General features: G+C 40.1%; 1 protein-coding gene across 1 annotated transcript; it reads right to left on the bottom strand.

Moving 5' to 3' along the window:
* Positions 1-22: 22 nt before the first annotated feature.
* ssh1b (slingshot protein phosphatase 1b) lies at positions 23-19,017 on the bottom strand. Its single transcript, XM_072672667.1, has 15 exons — positions 18,763-19,017; positions 16,406-16,443; positions 16,209-16,309; positions 15,969-16,033; positions 14,614-14,735; positions 14,185-14,253; positions 13,902-13,967; positions 12,854-13,042; positions 11,108-11,201; positions 10,456-10,584; positions 9,258-9,304; positions 9,014-9,160; positions 8,609-8,809; positions 6,643-7,240; positions 23-6,271 (listed from the first exon to the last, which is right to left on the bottom strand). The coding sequence occupies exons 1-15, from the start codon at positions 18,844-18,846 to the stop codon at positions 5,312-5,314; spliced, it is 2,910 nt and encodes a 969-aa protein (XP_072528768.1). The 5' UTR covers positions 18,847-19,017; the 3' UTR covers positions 23-5,311.
* Between the last annotated feature and the right edge of the window lie 1,263 nt (positions 19,018-20,280).

Below are 20,280 nucleotides of genomic sequence, written 5' to 3' on the forward strand. Positions count from 1 at the left end.
GACAAAACAATTTATTTCTTTCATTTACAGTAATTTTATTATTACATTAACATTATTACAAAGTGCAGAACGCATTACCATAATCTATGTGCAGTGCAAAAAATAAATTATGATTTGAATATAAAAAGGAAAGTGACTATCAGCGAGAGTCATGTCTTTTCAGCCTTTTGAATCATTTCACCTATAGCTTTTGTGACGGGGACTGAAATCATTTCCAATTTATAATGTTTACATTTATTTTCCATTGTCATGAAGTGCTATACATCTTAGAATTAGGGCTTTGACAGACATCGTAAATGAAAACTTTGGTCTCCACTCTATCAAAATATAAAATAGAAAAGTACAAAACAGAAAGCAAAAAGCAGCAGTTTGCCTGGAGAAATTGATCTAAAAAATGGTGCTGGGTAAGGCACTTGAAGAATATATGAAGAAGCTAAAACACGGCCCCACCATTTCAAGACACTTGAATGTTTGGGACATATGGGCTTCACTGTTTGTTTGTTTTTGACGCTCTGTAATGTTTAATGGCTTTGTTAGAGCAGGTGTAGGAGAGCTTCAGCATCTAAATCTTGATTTTAGGCTTTTGGTCCTTTTTGGAGACTTTTGCTGTTTGTTATTATGAGGGCCAGAGATGTACCAATAAGGGTACAGATAAACATAAAACATTTTGAAGCAGTAAAAAGAACGAGAGACATCTACCATGTACTAAAATCAGGCTAAGGAAGACAGCTGATGATGGAAGAATTCTCCCCATAATGAAGAAGAATCTGGCTGAACCATGAACACTAAATGGGGGCTACAACGCAAACTACTTACTGGCCTCAAAAACATCACAACACAGCCTAATGAGTTTGAAAAAGCTGGTCTTGTGGACAGATGAGACCAATATAAACGTATTAGAGCAACAGCAAGAGCAGAAAGGAACTGCCCAATATGCGAAGCATTACACCTCATCTGTCAAACATGGTGGTGGTGGGGTTATGATCATGTAACCGCTGATGGCAATCATCATCTTGACTGGCCAAGAGGTCTAGCCTTCAAAGCAGTCCATAACTAAAGATGGCTGCAGTAGAAGTATAACAGAGCATCCCAGAGAAGATACTGAACACTTGGTGATGTCTATGGATCATGCATTTAAAGTATATGCAACAGAGCACTAAGCATGAGTAATTCACATCAACTGCTATGTCCCAAACATTACAGTGCCTTGAATTGGGGGCTATGTATTAAAAGTGCTGTATGTTCTACATGCTAAACTAATATGTATAAAAATGTATGAGTTCAAGGCAAATCCAAAAAAATGTTCATTTGTCTTAAACATCATGGAGGGCATTGTGTGTATATATATATGTATATAGTATTGTATACCGAAACCATATACCTATGTTAACACTTTTTTATCAATATTGAAATCTTGAGCATCGGACAACGTCAGTCCAATGTTTCATCTTTAAAAACTGAGCCATTGAAGCACTTCATTTAAGGTTAGCATTTAAATCCAGACTATCATGTTCAAACTACTCAAACACTTTTACAACCCTACATTAAGACTACATTAAATGCAGGACTGGATCAAACTCATTCTGTTCTGTCTCGCTGTTGCAGTGTGTTTTCCCGCCATGCTATTTGTGCAAGCTAATTTTATGATTGTAAATAGCAGCTCCTGCAAATTCATATACTTTAGAATTATATGTTATAATATAGGATGCATGTTATATGATATCAGTTTATATTACATGTTTTTCTTAATAAAGTGCCATGATACATAGCTTTTTAGCTGTTAATTCAATTCAACCGTGAACAGAAACTAAATGTAACTTTAATTAGATTGGATTCTTGTTAAGATTCAGATTTTTGGACTTCTGTATTTATGTTTTATGCTATAATGTAATATCTTGATAACAGTGGTACTCTATGGCATTTTATGATGCTGTTGACATTTTAGATCATAGCAAAAGACAAATATACACAGACTGCTAAATAAAAATGGTCACAGCTTTTGAATAAATGTCAAAATATGAGCGATTGTTCCATACATTGAGTTCCCATTTGTCACCTCTAGCTGCTTTAGTCCTCCAACATAGCTCTCGTCTGACTTCCACTTTTTAAGAATCTGAAAGTTACTGCTCATCACAGCACTAAATAATAACAAGTGCATGATAATTGCGCAGACCTCTTTGCATAATTGACATCTTACAAAAATACTTTGCCAAAAAAGAACAAAACTAAAAATAAAAGAATTCATGAAAAAATAACATATTAACTGGGTGCCATGCTAGACACCGAACAGCAGCCCAGTGACAATGTAATTACACAGGTTTAAGCTTTATACACTATCGTTGGACAGTTCATATGCCTTAATTCTGATTAATAAATAACACAAACTGAGGCCCCGTTCACACCTGCCATTACCATGTGTACTAGGTGATCCGATCATAAGTACAGGTGTGGCCAGGATACGATGCGTCTTGAGGAACGCACTGTACCCGGTCACTTAATCCACATTTGGAGGCGGTCAGAGACGCAGATGACCACATTATTCTTGTTGTGTGAATGCCAAAGCGCCTCAGTGCGTCCCCGACAGCAAAGCACCGCCCACATCAACAGGAAAATACTCCTGCGGAAATGATGTGAGAAATCCGGAAATCACAAGCGGTCACAGGAGACACATTTCTGAACAGCTATGCATTTAGGCAATCAATTGTGATTGACTCCCCCGAGACGCATGTTAGTACCATTTGTGAACGGGGCCTGAATATCGGCAAAGAAGGCTACGTCCTCAGAGACTATAAGTAACCTGTTTTCAAATTATAATCATATATTTAAACGTAATAACAACATATTCATCCTATACTTACAGTAGATTGTGGTCTACTAGCTTCTTTCAGCAAAAGCATGTTTGCACAATAAACAGCTTAGGTTACCTTACATAGTGGAAGCTACAGTCTCATCTGAAAGTATTGGAACAGCAAGGCCTTATTTTGTTTTGTCTATACAGACAATTTATAGACATTTGGGTTTAAAGGCAAAAGATGAATATGAGACATTTCAGTCAACACGCTTTATAATGTGTAATAAACAACATAGAGCCTGACACCTTTTGTTTGAGCCTGTCTATTTTTCAGGAAAGTATTGTAACATGTGACTGACAGATTCTTGCTGCCCAGGAGTGTCATCTTAGGTTGACTGTTTAAACAATTATAGTGTCTGCAATGGGTTTGAGCCATGGGTTCGACCCTTGAAACGTGCATTTGTTGTTAAGAAGGCTAAATCAACATGGAGACAGAACTCAGAGACAGAGCTCAGAACTTAAAAACAGGTCAGTGAGACCACCAACCATTTCCACAGGGCTGGGGTGAAGGTATCACAATCCTCCATTTGAAAGAGACTTCTTAAGAACAGAAATATAGGGACCCTACCACAACATTTAAACCACTCATTAGCTGTAAGAATCGGAAGTCCAGACAGGAGATTAGCTACAAAAAATCTTGAAAAGCTGTATGGACTAGTGAGATGAAGATTATCCTGTGGTAAAGTGTGGCAAAAGAAAGGATCTGTTCATGAGCCAAAACATACAAGCCGTGTCACCATGTCTCATCAGTCAAGCATGGTTAAGGTAGTGTCATGGCTTTTGCTTGCCTGCCTGCCTCTGGAATGAGCTCACTCTTCTTTATATATATATATATAGATGTAACTCACAATGGTAGCAGCAGCATGAATTTAGAAGTCTACAGAAACAACCTGTCTGCCATGTTACAGAGTCATGCATCTAGTTTTACTGAGCGTAACATCATAAGGGAAAAAGATGGAAAGTTCTAGAGGTTTGCAACCAAATGATAATTGTTATTAATTATTTTGATGCTTTTGCTTATTTAAAATTTAATTGGATGGACTGTCAACAAAGGTGCCAACTTCTTGTTTGTAAATATTATGAAATAATAGCAGATCTGTTGTTTCACATTTACCATTTGACCTCAAATCCAAATGAAAAAAAAACAACAAAAATATTGGCCTTGCCATTCTAATACTTCACAAAGGAGACTGGATAGACAGTGCATTTCCCCCAGTTTCAGTTATCAGCGATAATGGGTTTAAACGATAGATTGTTTAAATAAAAATCAATATCATTTCATTTAAGCACTTCAAAGAAATGAGTGACAGTTACTTCTCTTCTCTTGTTCAGTCTGTAACTGTGAAGTGGCAAACCCTAAGAGGCCCTTCCAAAAGTCAACAAGCACTGCAATATAGTGTTTTACAGTATACAATATAAAAGTTTGTATTCACAGGATAGGCAACCTTTTTGAAAGGAGGTTAATCATAGTTTGTGCCCTAATCTCATTCAAAGAGTTGTTAAAAAAGTATAGGTAATCAATTACATTGACTTTTTCAATTAGTGTTGTCTATTTAAGGCTATTCTCAGCTTACATCCTTGCATACTATATAACACTATAAAGATCTATAGAATTACAATTGAATTTATAGAGTTGCTGGGCACTAGACTTGAAAATAGTAAGTATGCTACATAGCAGTCTTGGTCTGAAATATTTTGTTTTGTTTTCCTGACCATATGCATTCCCTGGCCTCTTATTTGCTCTAACCTAGGCCAGTGGTCACTCATGATGATCTACCTTCCAGCAAACTATAGCTTCAACCCTAATCAAAAGCACCTGATTCACCTAAACACTGACTTCAGAAGCCATTGATGGGCTGACTGGTATAGAACTGTGTTTGAAAGTGAAACCTGCTGGAAACTACATCTCCAGGAGGGGTTTGGTGACAACTGACCTGGGCCATTTTTTATGCTTTCTAAGAAAGATAAAAGCATTGCTGAAAATGTGAGAAAATTAGCAGAAAGTGCTTGTTAAAATTGGCAAAGACGCTGTGTACACTATCCATATCTGTGTTAAAATTACATTAAATACTCTTTACAGGTGGGATTTGGACTATTAGTACAGAAAGAGAACAGTATTCACTGATGACGCGGGTCGAATATTTACTTGAAGCCACAGCATGCTTATTTATGCTCATAGTCATTAAGTCACAAATGCTACATTGAGACAAAGAGCATTTTTTCTCCCCACAATTGATACATATTAAGGGAAACTTATATACTGTATCTAAGCTTGTTTTACACTAATTTGCCTGAGCACAACAATCTAGTCATGGATATGGCTATGAAAAACAACTCTGATCAGAGCTCTACAGCAGCTGTCTAAGCATAGCCACAGTTGTAGCACGGATAGAGATGAGAAGAGCAGTGCACAAGAACTGTTGGAAAAGGAAAGGGCTATCAGGAGGACCTGACCCATAACTATCCTGGGAAAGAGTGCAGCAACGGCACAGTTAAAGCATATGTAGGGGAGCTGGGAGATGTTTTACTAATCACAGGTTCTGTTTGTGAGGAAAATAACAGGTCATGTGTGGAAACGGCCAGCCCCCCAAGTTTAGCCAATGAGTTAGAGCGTTGGAGCCTGGAAGATGTGGTCAGTCCAGCCATTCGCATGCGCGTTTCAATCCCCTGTGCCCTCTGGTGGACTAACCCCAGCTGCACTAGCTGCACGCTGTCACTGCTCGAGCTGCGTGTCAAGGCCCAGTGCTGCAAGGAAGAGACGGAAGCAAAGTGGCTGATGGGATGATTCGGAAGTGAAGAGGACATACCGGGGACTGAGCCCAAGTCCACTTCCATGTCTTCTGTGGAAACATCCTCCATGCCTAAGTCCATGAGTTCTAGCTGTTCTGGTCTTTGACGTCCAGACCTGGCTTCTTTGTGTAGGTTGGCCTCCTGGTGAAGCTCTGCTGTGGGCCTCTTGCTCTGAAGGCTCAGCTCCACTAGTGTGAGCTCTGTGCCATGACCAGCAAAAGCTACTTTTGACTCATTCTCATCTTCCATCTCCTGGAGTTCATCCATCTCCTCTGGGCCCAAAGTACACTGACTGTCACAGGGAAGCTCTTCACAGCTCATAGGGGAGGCCAAGCGCTGGCGGTATGCGTCCATGCTTGTGGCCAGGGCAGCAGGGATGGGGCTTTTGCAGCAAGGGCTGCACAGCTGATGCCGAGAGGCAGGAGGGGGCAGCTGGCAGCGAATGGGCATGCAGCTGAGGTGTCCGGCTCCAGGGTCCTTGATGGAGATGCTGGACAGGCCAGCGTGACGCAGTAGGTTAAGACGATTGGTGCGACGCTCGCTGCGGCGCCCGCCCGGCAGACGTAGACAATCTCGGCACAACTGATAAGAGGGCTTCACTTTGTGCGGGTTTCCGCTGCTAGCACTGTCCTGAACAGATGAAACACACGGGGGGAGGGAGAATGGATGGATGAGTTAGGGGCTGGAACGGAAGGGTGGGTTTTTGTAAAGGCTGCTGGAAAAGCAGATGAAAAAAAAGTGGAGAAAGTTCTGAGTCACACAACTTGGGACATTTCGGAAGAAAAACACAGTGTGTTAAGCTTTCCAGCCTCATTTAAAAATGACAATTAGCCTTGCTTTCTGGCTGGACTTCACAACTGGCTGTGCCATCGCAAGAAATATGGTTAAACATTCTGCTGAGTACATGGCTAGTGAAATAAGAATGAACCCAATACATCGAGTTAAAAAATACACACTGGATCTTAAGCACTACTTGCAGTTTTACAATACTTCACACTCACGTCAAAGCCGGAAGGGCAGCTGCGTTTGCCAGCCAGGCGGTTGCTATTGTTGGCGTTCTCATTGTTGAAGCTGTTCGGATTGGCCAAGTTCACCTGCTCTCTCCCGCTGGGGGTTGTCTCCTGTCCCCGTGCCAGAGCTGCCATCTCCGCCTCCTCCTTCTGTGCCTCCTCCTCATCTTCCTCTTCCACCGTGCTGAACTCCAGCCGTAGACGCATGTCCTCTAGAGGCTCCAGGCGGCTACAGGTTTGCGCTGCTGTGCCCTCACTGGGCAGGGCCAGGTGGGCCATGGGGATGCCGTCATCGTCCAGCAGGGCATCCCGTTCCACATCCTCTATCTCGATGAGGACGTGCTCCATGCCTAACAGTGGCGGGCCCCGGACTGGCGTGGACGGTTCGCTGTCCAGGGCTGTGTCTGATAGCCGACGGAAGTAGTAGTTGTAGTTGACGTGGTCTATGGGCTCATCTCTGCAGCAGGGAGAGCCGCGGGCGTCCCGGCAGCCCCACATGCACAACTCCTGCTCGGGGAGCGTCAGGGAGTCACTGGTACCGGCTGCCTGGAGGCCCTCCAGCGAGTCGTCAGCACTGTGTTGCTGTTTGCTGCAGTGACAGAAAAGAGGCAATTTAGAGAAGGGTCATTCCACGCCCACTTACTTGAAGCCTGTCCTGTCATGTTATAGATATCCATTAACAATGTTTCATTGTTTTTATTTATGCATTTGAAAAAAAAACTCATTTCAAAGTCTTTTAGGACGGAAATTTTAACTACTTTTTTGGGCGATATAGTGTCCCTACGGTAATTGTGCTAAACAAGATTATGGTAATTATAAGATCATTTTATGGCACTGATATGATGACAATGTAATAGCATTACAATGCAGTTACACCCTTCAAAAGAGCAGTGAACCTCTCATAATTCTACATATTCAGACATTGGAATTGGAATATAAAAGATGGTTAAATATCCTACATAAATAAAGCACAAATACAATGTAAACACTATCGACATATAAAACTTGGCTTTTTGTCAACTTGGTGTGATGAGTGATGTGATATAAAGAGACAATGGTTATACACCTTTTGTGCTATTGGTGGTGTCTGCTAGTTCTGCTGCGTCCCGAGACTCACTGTACTGGGCTGAGTGATGATACTCTAAGCGGCCTAACACTATCAGGTTTGTGTTGTTAAATGTTTACTCTGCTTTCCTAAGAGGCTTGTTAGTTTCACACAGCTTCCAGTAGAAGTTTCAGATATGGTACAAAACTAACAGACTGATGACATATTACCCTTCTGCAACAAATGTTTTACAACGGATGCAATACACACGTTAAAAGATGAAATCGGTTTCTGTTTTGTCTTGCACTGGATCCTTCTTGGGCATTTCACCCTCTATAGTGCAGTCTATAGCTAACTGTTTTTGGAAATGTTTTGAAATAGTGTACAATTATCTACATGCTTAACTGCAATGCGATCAACTCTGCTGTGACAACATTCCCAGCACTGACATCCGACTTCTGAGATAAATGGAACGCAGCATAATCTTGATCAACTGGTGTTTTCAATGTCCAGATAATTAATAAGTATTATTAAAAGAAACAGAGTAACACTGTAACAGTGATCTTACAGTGATGTTACACTGACTCTCACATTTTTTAGAGCATGTTGCAGTAATAAGATTTAAACAATTTCTGCTGTCTTTAAAAAAATAAAACAATTAAATTCACAAGGTAAATCATCTCTATATGTAGTGTTTTCTATACAGTACAGGGTGAATAGCATTTACAAATCTCCCCTTTTTTGGCATATTCCATACTGTTCTAACTTTTTGCGGAATTTGGGTTGAGGATTTTTGGGAAATAAAATAAATAATTGAGGTTACATTAGCATAAAACATTAAAATAAGTTGAACAAACATGCAGAAACTGCCAATATAAACCAGAATCGCATTCATCAGCTTTTTTGTCTCACCTTGCATCTAAAGTACTTTCATATTCGGCCAGCTGCCTCATGAATGTTGTGCTGGGTTGTGCTATACTCCTCTTCTGTTTGACATAATGATACGCCTTCTCCAATGACCAGCTGTACTCTTTCATAGCATAGGCGATGACTGTGGAAGCAGAATGACTCACTCCCATCTTACAGTGCACTAGACACTTTGAGTTGTTCTTTCTGTCACAGGACGCAAAACAAAGAAGCAAAGAAGCATTAAATGTTCTGAACAAAGAGGATGCTGATCTATAAGTTACATAAAATCAAAAAGGTAGATTAAATATAGATTAATCATAAATCTTGAAAAATTTAAAATTGACATTCATCTGATATCAAACGGTATGTACAGTAGTGTTATATCCTGACATATGCAATGGCACTCACTTGGCTCTCACTATGAAATTGTAGGTTTCGTTCCAGTCGGCCAACACATCTGTTGTCTCATCGTCATAAATGCAGACATTGTGATAACAAAACGTTCCCGAGAAAAAGTTGTCAATCTCCGGTGTGACATTAAGGATATATCCAATCCTGGATCAAAGCATACTGGTGTCAGAGAGCATTTCTTTCACATATGTGTAAAACAGCAGCATACAACTCGGCATGTCCTTGCCACACAAAAACTGACCCGCAATCTCTGAGCTCCTCAAGGTTGGAAGCATTCCACTCTGAGCCCTGAAATGACATAAAATATTAGTTGTAATTTTAAGTTTAAATAAACTGCAAGAACAAGTTACAACTGGAGTGCCAACATTTCCAAGACACATTAACAGAAAAAAATCTGTTAGAGGTACAATCAAATTCACTCGTCTGACCAGGTACAATTTGTGCTATACATAGTAGTATATATACATATACACTATATACATATAGTGGAACTGTGGTTTCGGAAGTGATGAAAAATCATTCAATACCTCTGGGATGAGCTTAATAATTTAAACCTTTTTCACTCTATTCACCTATTTTCACTCGTAAAAACATTGAGGATAGACCTTCAATGTAACTGAGTATGCAAATGAAACCTTTGTAAAAAAAAAAATAATAAAAAAAAATAAATAAATAATATATATATAAATTAAGTGCAACAAACTTAAAACAATTTAAAATTAACAAACTAAAATGCATTAAAAGTAAAAAAGGTAATTAAAAGTAAATCAATAAATAAATAATAAAGATCAACTAAATTTAAACATTAAACCAGAAAAGTAAAATAAACAAGAATATATGTAAACCAATCTAAGCCAAAATCACATAAAACAGTCACAGGCACACTGACGGTAATCAATAAATTGTTAATTGATAACATTAATATTAACAGATTAATATTAACTCATTAAAATTAATGTATATGTTAACCAAAGGTCCACTTTGATAAACCTATCAAAGTGGATATATCACTTTGATATCACTTTGATAAAGTTTTGTGGCCTTCTCAAAAATTAGAGGTGTTTTCTGTGATCCTGCATTACTTTTTTTTTTTATTAATTTATGGTATGTCTGTGTACTGTGTCTTCTTGCCATCAACTTGAGGGATAATTGAAGTTTTACTGAATTTAATAGAAAGCTACTGTAGCAAAGACAGGGCAAACTCAATATAACTCCACCCATGATTTCATACGAAGCGCTGGACAGTAAGGAAAACAAAAGGTACTGGTGGAAAAATAGAGGCAAAAACATATCATTGCTGTCAAAACATGGAGATCTTCGTTGTGTAAACCCTGTAGTTGCTCTAAAGTTTTTTTCCTTCTCCTGCAAATTATTTTGGAGATACATGTTTTTAATTGGACAGCGACACTAATAGATCTGGAGCAAATGGAAAGTCGAACCAGGTAAAGGTGGTCAAAAATCTGCGTGGCCTTGTCCATCTGGCCCAGCATGTGCAGCATTTCATTGTCGATGAACGTCTTGTAGTCTTGTAGATTCCAACTCGTCTGTTGCTCCAATTCATTTCTAATCTGAGGACAGAGCATGGATATAATTCACCATATGACAGTGGTCCAAGTTTACATTAAGACCTCCTGTCAGGTCAAGAAATGATGGTGTTTAGTGTGGACCAATTCTCCGTAGTTTCTCTATTTTCACAGGCTCACAAGTAATTAGACAGTTGACTGATGCACAGTTTCATGGCCAGGTGCCGTCTGTTACCTGATTTTTTATGTCAGATTAAGGAGATAACAGGTGTGATGTTGTATAATATGCCTTTAACTATTCACTGGAACTCTCAATGTGAAAAATTAACAGTTTGGTACATTCTTACAAAGGGGAAAAGGATTAAAAATTGTCACTGTCCAAATACTTATGGACCTGTCTGTCTCCTATGCCGTGTGAAAAGCCCTTAAAGTAAAAGCAGCACACATTTAAGTGCCCAGTATGCCTTGAAATATGTCAAAACAAAAGTAGGTCAAGAGCAAATGAACAAGTAAAAATTTCAGGATTGCCACCATATAAAAGATGGATCTATAAATAATAATGTCTCACCTCCTTGGATGTGATATTCTCCAGGTCCTGAAGCATCATTATGTTTCGCAGTTTGGTTCTGATTAAGCATTCTGTTCTTTCTCTCTCGGTGGGCCTGTACATGACATGAAGTTATTCACCTCCCATTCATTTGTGACTATGCTTCATACATACACTGTGTTCTGTGTTCTGTGTTCTGTGTTTCTTTGTTACTTGTCATACGTGTTGCTCTCACCAAGACAAATTCCTTGTATGGGTAACATACTTGGTGAAATAAAGAGATTCTGATTCTGATTCTGATTCATACTGGCAGTGGCGTTTCCCCAAAAGAATCACATATAAACCAACACAGCTACTTAGACCACAGGGTGCTGGCTCTGCAGTAGTACAGATAATATTCATTTATGGCAGGGGGAGGAGCATTTTGGTGACTGCATCAATATAATAGTAAACAATATAAGCGGGGTCTTCGACCAGTGTGCCCCATTATCCCAAAGAAATGTCCCATTTTACTTAAACCCAGCCCACAATTGACTACATACTTTGTGGATTATAAACTTTACTTTTAAGTGTAGTCAGTGTTATGTGGTTATTGAAGGCCTCTTTTTAAATTATTTGTGGTGGTGTACAGAGGCAAAATTACAAAATATCTGTCCAAATACTTATGGACCTGACTAAACATACATAGTGCACAAGCGATACTTATAAGAGATTGCATGACTGAATAATTTACATTAATGGCACTGGGCTGATGATCTTATATAGTGACTGTATGTCATACAGGTAGGCGAATGCAATATTAGCGACTTGCTTGCCAACCAAATGAGAGCATGACCAAATCAAGGTCAAGGCCTCTCTTTGAGACCAAACCTCAACTACTTTAACTACTTTCAGTCCACATTGGGTCCTTGCAAATGACATTTTCGATTACAAATTGCTTTCACTTAGCAATTCTTCTAAATAAATTCTCTTTACTGGCTTTCTGTAGCTGTTGCCCGCATCAGATTCTTGATGACAATGGTCAAAAGCCAAGCTGTACCAAGGGCCCTTTGAGCTTCAAGTACGGTTTGGCTTGACCCGCAATCCCTTAAGATCCACGAAAGACAAGCGTCCAGGCTTTTCTCGGTCCTGGCACTGATGCAGTGGAACAAACTTCCCCTGGGTGGCCGAACAACTAAGTTGCTTGCTGTTGTTTCAAACGGAGACTGAAGACCCACCTCTTCTGAGAGTACTTGGGCAAAGAGTAGAGTATTATGGTCTCCATATTGACTTGTGTTTAGTAATTCTAGTCTATACAATCTAGTAAATAGCGAAGCATTTTTGTAAGTCACTCTGGATAAGATCGTCTGCTAAATGCTGTACATGTAAATGTTTCAATTTCAGGAACTGATGCAAATTAAATACATCTGGTGAATACATATTTGTTCAGCTGATAAATATATTTATTAATGAGTTTTTAAAAAGCTTTGTAAATTAGTTGCAATTAAATTACAACAATAAAATTGCAGTTCTAATTCTTAATGTAGACTAGACATCACAGTGCTGCCTTTTACAGAGATGTCCTTTAGTTACAGTAAAGTTACTGTCAAATAATCTTTGTTATTTGTTCATTGCAACCAGTTGCAAGTACTGTAAAATCACAGTTAAGAGTGCAGACAGCAACACCAGCAGTGTGTTGTTATCCGTTTTTTTCATACATGAATGAAAATGTAGGAAATATTACGTAAAATCTGAAAATCTGAAACAATAACCTCTATGGTCACTTACTGATCGGAGAACAAGGTGGGGGAGTCAGGTCTGGAGGTCTCCGGATCAGATGTGGCGTTCCACTCGTTGATGCAGCTTTGCTCGGAGGAAATTTCATAGAAACCCATCCAAGTGAGGGCCATGCCCCCGGGGGAGTAGTTACACCGGCGAGACACTTCACATGCTTTGTGCAGCACCTGTAAAGCAGACCTGGAGAGCAGGACATACAAATAATAGGACCATAAACCAAACAAAGAGTTCTACATCATAACAGAATCGCAACCGTCTCATCAGCAGATGCAAACCCTGGCCATGGAATATCAAAAGCCAAGATTTCGACAACATACTGGTATTGCAAGATATGTGTGTCTATCGTGAAAACTAGAACAAGATATGTGTCTATCCCCTCTGACATCATCTTACAGAAGGACCATTAAGGACCCCATACAAAGCAACTGCTTACAACACTGTCAAGAAAAGAACACAGTAATAAAAAAAAAAAAAAAACATTTATTGTGAATGGATAATTTCACCCAATGGAACAGTCGGTAGAGATGACGGTCAGGGGGATAGGATGTAGATAACTGTTGCTAATATTTGTTAGCAAGCTAACACACGCTAAAAGAACTGGCTCAATAGCTGATAGCAAGTGCATGATAACTAGCTTTACCTGTTGGTATCAGCTTTATATGCCAGCGTAGCAACAACATTATATTGTTGAACTTGCTAATATGTGATTCACATTTAATAAATGAAGTTAAATAATAACACTTCATCCAGATAAAACCTTCTTAGAAATAAAAAGTAAATATCTTTTGATAGATTTTAATCTGGCATATATGGCAAGTATGACAGCCGGGTGAAGATGGGCAATTATTCACATGTGCGAATTTAACCAGTGGAAATGTCGGGGGATTGGATGAGTCCGGGGGATAGGATGTATCACGACACCTCCACAAAAATAATAATAACAAGGAGAAGAAGAAGAAGTAGAAGAAAATGGCAGAATAATCTAAATCGGATAACTAACTGCTTCACAACATGCAGTCATAATAATGAGTTAACATACCACATGGCCTGCATGGACACAGGCTTGAAGACGTGAGATCTTCCAGCTGTGCTGATACTGAAACCTCTGCAAAGAAAGAAAGAGAAACTGATGTTTATAAAGCACTGACTATAAACCTTCTGAGAGACTATTCAGATGAATTGGTCTCATCAAGTTAAGGGTGTTTGCAATGCTGTGCATCAGAGTCCTGATCTCAACCGGTGCCTTCACAAACAACACCATGCTGGTGATTCTGGTGCATGTGGCCATTAAGCAAAATTAATAAAGAAGGGATCCTACTCACCCATCCCCATCAAGACTGATCCTGGTGTCACTCCACAATGGCAAAATCAGCCCAATGGAGCAACTTTTACTAAGATAAAAAAAAATGATGCATATGAGTGTGGCAGATTCCCCCTGACAACAACAAACAGCCACATTTCCAAGCAGCAGTTCCCTGAAAGCAAAATTATGCGAGAACTGGGCTCCCCCTACAGTCAGAAAGTGTAATTTGTGCTTTGAGCCACCCCTAAAGGACACATTTTACACATGCAACTCTGGACAAGCTAAGAGATATACAGTAGAACCGTCACTGAAAGTAAAAAAAGGAAAGTAAAATATGACTTTACAAGTTACAATGACAAAGACGCCATTCCCCATATTAAAAGTCAGTGGCGCATCATTATTTTGAAGCAGTTATATTTTTAAGATAAAAAATGCTACATAAAGTTACCTGTTGTTGTTTGTGAAGTCCATACCAAGCAGTATGTTTTCCTCTGTGTCTTGATTGCCATTTGTATAAACAAATACCATGTAGCGTGGATGATCCGAGCAACCGCTCTCCACTTGTACAGCCTGGTGGAAGAGACAGAACACACAAGACAGGCCAACAGCTTAAAGGGGTTATGGGATTCAACAGATACCAATAATACTTATATATACTATATATACACTATATAAATAACTACAGTTGTATGTAAATGCTTCAGGCACCTCTGGTCAAATATATACTTAGAAAATACTCTTAGCTACTGTGTATAAGCTAGAATCCAGAAAATACCCAAAGCTAGATGCTGCTGCCACAAATACCAAATTTGATACCGCAATACTCAACATTACACTGTATTAAGTCAGTACTTAGTCTTGTACTTGGCAACAACCCCTTTGGCAAATAACACAGCTTGCAACCGTTTTTGCATCATGCATGTATACCATTGTAAGCCGTAATGTATGCACAGCATGTTTACAGACAAATTTGCCAGCAGATTTTCTACGATATCCAAGGCAAGGCACTGTGAGGGTCATCCCTGCTTCATAAAGCAGTTCATGGTGGATTTTAGTTAAGTTTTGGAGCCAGCCAAAAAAAAAGCCAGCCTATTTTTAGCTTCAGTTTCTTTAACCTACCGTGTAACATACTTACATACAGATATTTGTTGATATTTAGTGGAATCTGTTCTTCAATCTATTTATGCAGATTGGTTTTCTATGCCACTGACTGCCGCACAATCCAAAGCATACTAGAACTACAACTGCTAACAGTTGGTAAGGCATTCTTTTCATCTTTTTTTTTCAAACATACCTCTTGTGATTTTGACCGAACAGTTAAATTTTCATGTCCACTGTATTTTATAAATACACTTCACCTCACTATGTAATCTTGGCAGGGGTGCCTTTGCATACAAATGATATATATTGCTGCTGTCCAATGAAAACTATGTATCTCCATTTTTGTCTGTTGTTAGATTTCTTCATGGTTTGAACTCCGCAGCTACCCAGAACACTGTGTAAATAATTCTTGATGAATGGACCAATAGAAATGCTTTAAATGACTTTAAAGTCTTATTTTACAATGACTTCCGAGGAATGACTTCTCCTGTAATGTCACCATTTTGGACATGTTTTTCATTGGAAAGTGATGATATTCTGTATGTAAGTATTGATTAACATCTACTGTATGTAGTATATTTTGTTAGATAATGCTCATTATTGGAATAATAATGAGCTCAACAACAAATTCTGTTACTGGTAAATAGCACATAATCGGAGGTGTGTGTCTGTAAAGGTTTTAGGATATGGTATTCTGCTCACTAGTCTCACTTTATCCTCAGAGCGGAGGGTGTTTATCATCGCTTGCAGGTGCTGGGGTAGATCACCTACAGCAGAAAGCACATGTTACACACACACATTCATTCAACACAGTGACTACATTTGCATGACGTTAAATGGAAGGATGACGTTTTTAATTACAACTCTGGTTCATCAGTCATATCTTTGCAACAGAGCCTGCATATTCAGCATCACTGACAGACAGTGGGGATTGAGCTTTACCTGCATTTTTATGCTGGGTCAGTGTTTTGGGCTCCTGATCACTGCTACCCTGCTGTAAAAAGAGGGCTGCTCCTTTCACCATAACAAAACTTTCTACCAGACTGAAAGCACACGAACACAGACAGCAATCAAACACAGTCTAAACAAGTCAAAGTGAATAACCATGAAAAAAAGACTGATGCGAAAGTAACATTCACCTATTATTCGTCCCTTGATAGTCATCGCTTGCCAAATCCTGTAAAAAAAAACATCAATTCAACTTTTAACCCATCTCCATATATATATAGAGCCAGACCCACAAGGTCTGGGGTTGTAATTGAATGCTAAATTTGCATTTGGTAGAAACTCTGGGGGCTCTTATTACAACACTATAGACAAAAGTATTGGGACACATGCTCATTCATTGTTTCTTCTGAAATCAGGGGTATTAAAAAGAGTTTATCCTACTAATGTCCAGGGAAGAGCTTCTACTAGATTTTGGAGCATTTTGGAGCCATTAAGACTTGATTGATTCAGTGGCAAGGGTGTTAGTGAGGTAAGGATGTTGGACGACCACCACCTCCACTTGATTTCCAACTTCCTAACTCATTCCTATTGGATGGAGCACCATCATTCCAGAGAACACAGTTTCACTGCTCCACAGCGCAATGGGGGCTCTTGTCCACCCCTCTATCATGGTGCCAATAGGTTCATGTTTATCTGCTCTAGAGAGTCCTGTTCTATTGGCAGTACTTCTTTCCAGGGACTAGACACGCTGTGGGGGCAACTTAAAGTATTCATTTGCATTCATTGAACGGGGTGTCCACAAACATTTCTATATACTTTACTTACTTTATATTAACACTTATAAATGTAATGCAAAACCAATTTCCACAAGTGCACGTTCCACCCGGCAACCTAAGCTGTAAGCCGTTAGCAAGTCAAACTGGTATCTAATGAATGCATTTAGGTATGTTTAACAGCTGCACACACACAGCTTTTCTAGTCTCTGTAGAAAAGTAATGCCAATAGAACAGCACCTTCAGATAAACATGAATCTACTGGCACCATGCCTAATGCCAGGTGTTGGCTAGAGGGTCATAAAGCCTCCCCAGCATTGAGCTGTGTTTTCTGGAATGATGGTTGATGATGCTCCATTAAACGCTTTTAGGATGATGTGGGGAGTTGGGGGTGAGGTGGGGTGGTGATCATCCAACATCCTGACCTCACAAACCCTCTTGTCGCTGAATATAATGAAACCCTTACAGCAATGCTCCAAAATCTAGTAGAAAGTCTTCCCTGGACAGTAGAGACAGTTACTCCAACAAAAGCAGGATAAACTCTTTTTTTTTTAAACCCTTGAGTTAGGAAGAAACCATGAATGACCAGATGTCCCAATACTTTTGTCAATATAGTTTACCTCTCCACTGTGCTAGTTGTGTTTGTTTTGGTGTTTGCTGTAAGACAAATGTTTGACATTTCTGATATACAGTTGGCATTCAGTAAATATTACCAACAATTTCCACATCATTTCCATCTGCAGCAACTTTTTGAAGCGTTAACACATGTAGTGTCAAATCCCTTGGATGGAAACCTAATGTGCTTGCCTAGGGCTAATTTCCGTTCCATTCTCACAGACACATTACTGTAATGGTGCACTCATACGTTTCAGATTATGTCTGTAGAGTGACACAGCTTAGCTGTGCAATGAAATGCTGCCATTTTCTGCAATGGGCTGAATGTAAGAAGCATGAAAAACAGATTAGATAGCAAAACAGTGGCAGTGCTTGGTCATCAGGCAAAGTAGGCCGACCCAATCCATGACATCACTGCAGCAGCAACACACACACACACACACACAGACAGACAGTCCCTCTGTAGTACCAATATTCAGTGGTTTTGGATCCAAGTAAATCATGTAAATGCCTACATGGAGGCTATATTTTCATTATTTCCCGTCTATTATCTATTATTAGCACACAGTGCTGCATCAAGATGAGGGACTTTAACCCGAGTGGCAAGCAATAATCCTTTAGCTTGAGTGAACCAGGGCTGGATGATTCTGTCAGTCAACTAAAGGGAGCTTTTGGAGGTCTTTTATTGGCGTCTGACAAACCAAACTAACGTTCAACATTTCTAGGCCTTGTTTTAATCATTGCCTTTTTTGGGCAGGTTTACCAGACAGAGATTAAGCCCAGTCTTAGACTGTAATTTCCTATATTTTCATACACAGCTATATTTTCCATTCAAAAAAAAAAAAAAAAAAAAACTCCAGGACTAGGCTTCATCCTACATAAACCCAGTCCTTACCCATCAGCAGGTGCATCAGCATCTCCAAGACTGGACCAGAGCCTGGTGGACAGTATCTCCACAAGAACTTTTTGGTCTAATGTTTATAATGACACTTGCCTCAATAACAAAAGTATGTTGACAAGCAGTCATGTAGGAGTTATGTAACTGAAAGGCTGAGCTATTATGAGCCCATTAAACGTCTCCAGCGGTGTAGCACTACCCCCCTGTATTTTCCTCCAGCGTCCGGACGCACACGCAGCATCCTCGCCGGGCTGGTACTCACCTCCTCCGCGCTGGTGATCGCTGAACTAGCCGAGGAGGACGCGGCGCTGGGCGGAGGGGAGCGCTGCAGGGTTACCAGAGCCATGGCTGGGGTAAACTGGGAAATAAGAGAGCCACGTCCTCCTCCACTGGGTTCCCAGCACGTAAGCAGCAAGGTAGCAGTCTTCTTTCGCGCCTGGCTTTAACGCTTTCACCATACTCATACTGGTAAAGCCATTTTCGGCTTGGTCCAACTTCCAGCATCATCCATCGCTCGTTTACGCTGGAGACAAGCGTGAGCTGCTGTTGTTTTTTTCCACACCCGTATTCGACAAGCCCCGCCCTCCTCCAGCCAGTCGTGTCGCAGGAGGGCGGGGCTTGGTGTTCTATAGCGTACGGGCTGCCCGCTAGTGCGAATTTACTGGCCAATCAGAGCGAAGAACGCTGCAGTTGTCTGAATACGGGTGGGAAAATGCATAACACTGACTAGGGCTTCTGGTCCAATCGTTTGAGGATGACTCCAGCTTCTCCCTGACAACAGCACAGCCCATGCAGTGAAAGCAGCCAATCAGCGCTATCTCTGAGTGTTGACTCTGAAGTACTGAAGCACTTTTTTCACATAACCTTTATTGTAATTATGCCAACTGATCACACGCTATTACAGTGAACGCTGGATGGATGTGTTTTTAAAATCAGGAGGTGATTTCAGCTCGGAATAGGGTGGATGTACGAAACCAGAGCTTTCATGGCACTGAAAACAGACCCTGACTGGTTGTTATTTTAGGCCTTTCACTAATTCCCAATGTTTTGTTCCTTTTTTTTTTTTTGAGGTTGCACCCAAACATCAAGTACACAGATAGCACCATACATCACAGCCACACACATAGTATACAGAAAAGAACAGAGCAGAGTCTCTGAAGGGCTCTACCCAAGACCCGCCAGGTAGGTCCAAAAAACCTTTCTGACCTCTGATGGAGGTCATAAGTCAGTTCCTCAAGAGGAAGGAGGGATACGGTCTCTGAGAGAGCCATAAGGTCTGTGATGGGGCTCGTTCAGAGGAACAGAGTAGTAAGATACACTTCTTTGCTATAAAAGTCAATAAATTAAAAACCTGTCTCAGCTGAAAACCCAAAATGTCATCCAGTTGAGCATGCCCAATGTTTTTAAGTTCTGAATGCCTCACCAATTTATTTACATTCTGGAAAACAAAATACATACGCTCTAATTCTTTGTGGCACTAAAACACATTGTCAAAGAAAGATGAGCCACGGTTATCTCAATGCATACCCTTCAGTTATTAGAGCTAGGCATGTGGAGTGGTTTTATGTTTGGACTAGGCGTTGCAGGGAGCTGGTGAAATGTGTCCAAACCAGTGAAGCAACTGAATGCTGGAAATCAGACAGCTGCTCTCACTGTGAGAAATACATGCCAGCCAGGGAACCGCATTTTAGGGAACCACAGCCAGGGAACCACAACTAAGCTATTATAGAAAGCATGTACAGGCCCACTCAGAGCCTGTGCCCACCTGGAACTAACCTAG

Source organism: Salminus brasiliensis, chromosome 1, assembly GCF_030463535.1.
Source record: "Salminus brasiliensis chromosome 1, fSalBra1.hap2, whole genome shotgun sequence".
NCBI lineage: Eukaryota > Metazoa > Chordata > Actinopteri > Characiformes > Bryconidae > Salminus > Salminus brasiliensis.

Coding starts and splice junctions, on each gene's coding strand:
- ssh1b (XM_072672667.1), bottom strand. CDS start 18,846: ATGGCTCTGGTAACCCTGCAGCGCTCCCCTCCGCCCAGCGCCGCGTCC. Junction 13,968..14,184: donor ATCAGTCTTGATGGGGATGG/GTGAGTAGGATC, acceptor CTTTCTTTGCAG/AGGTTTCAGTATCAGCACAG. Junction 9,161..9,257: donor GAGGAGCTCAGAGATTGCGG/GTCAGTTTTTGT, acceptor GCTTTGATCCAG/GATTGGATATATCCTTAATG.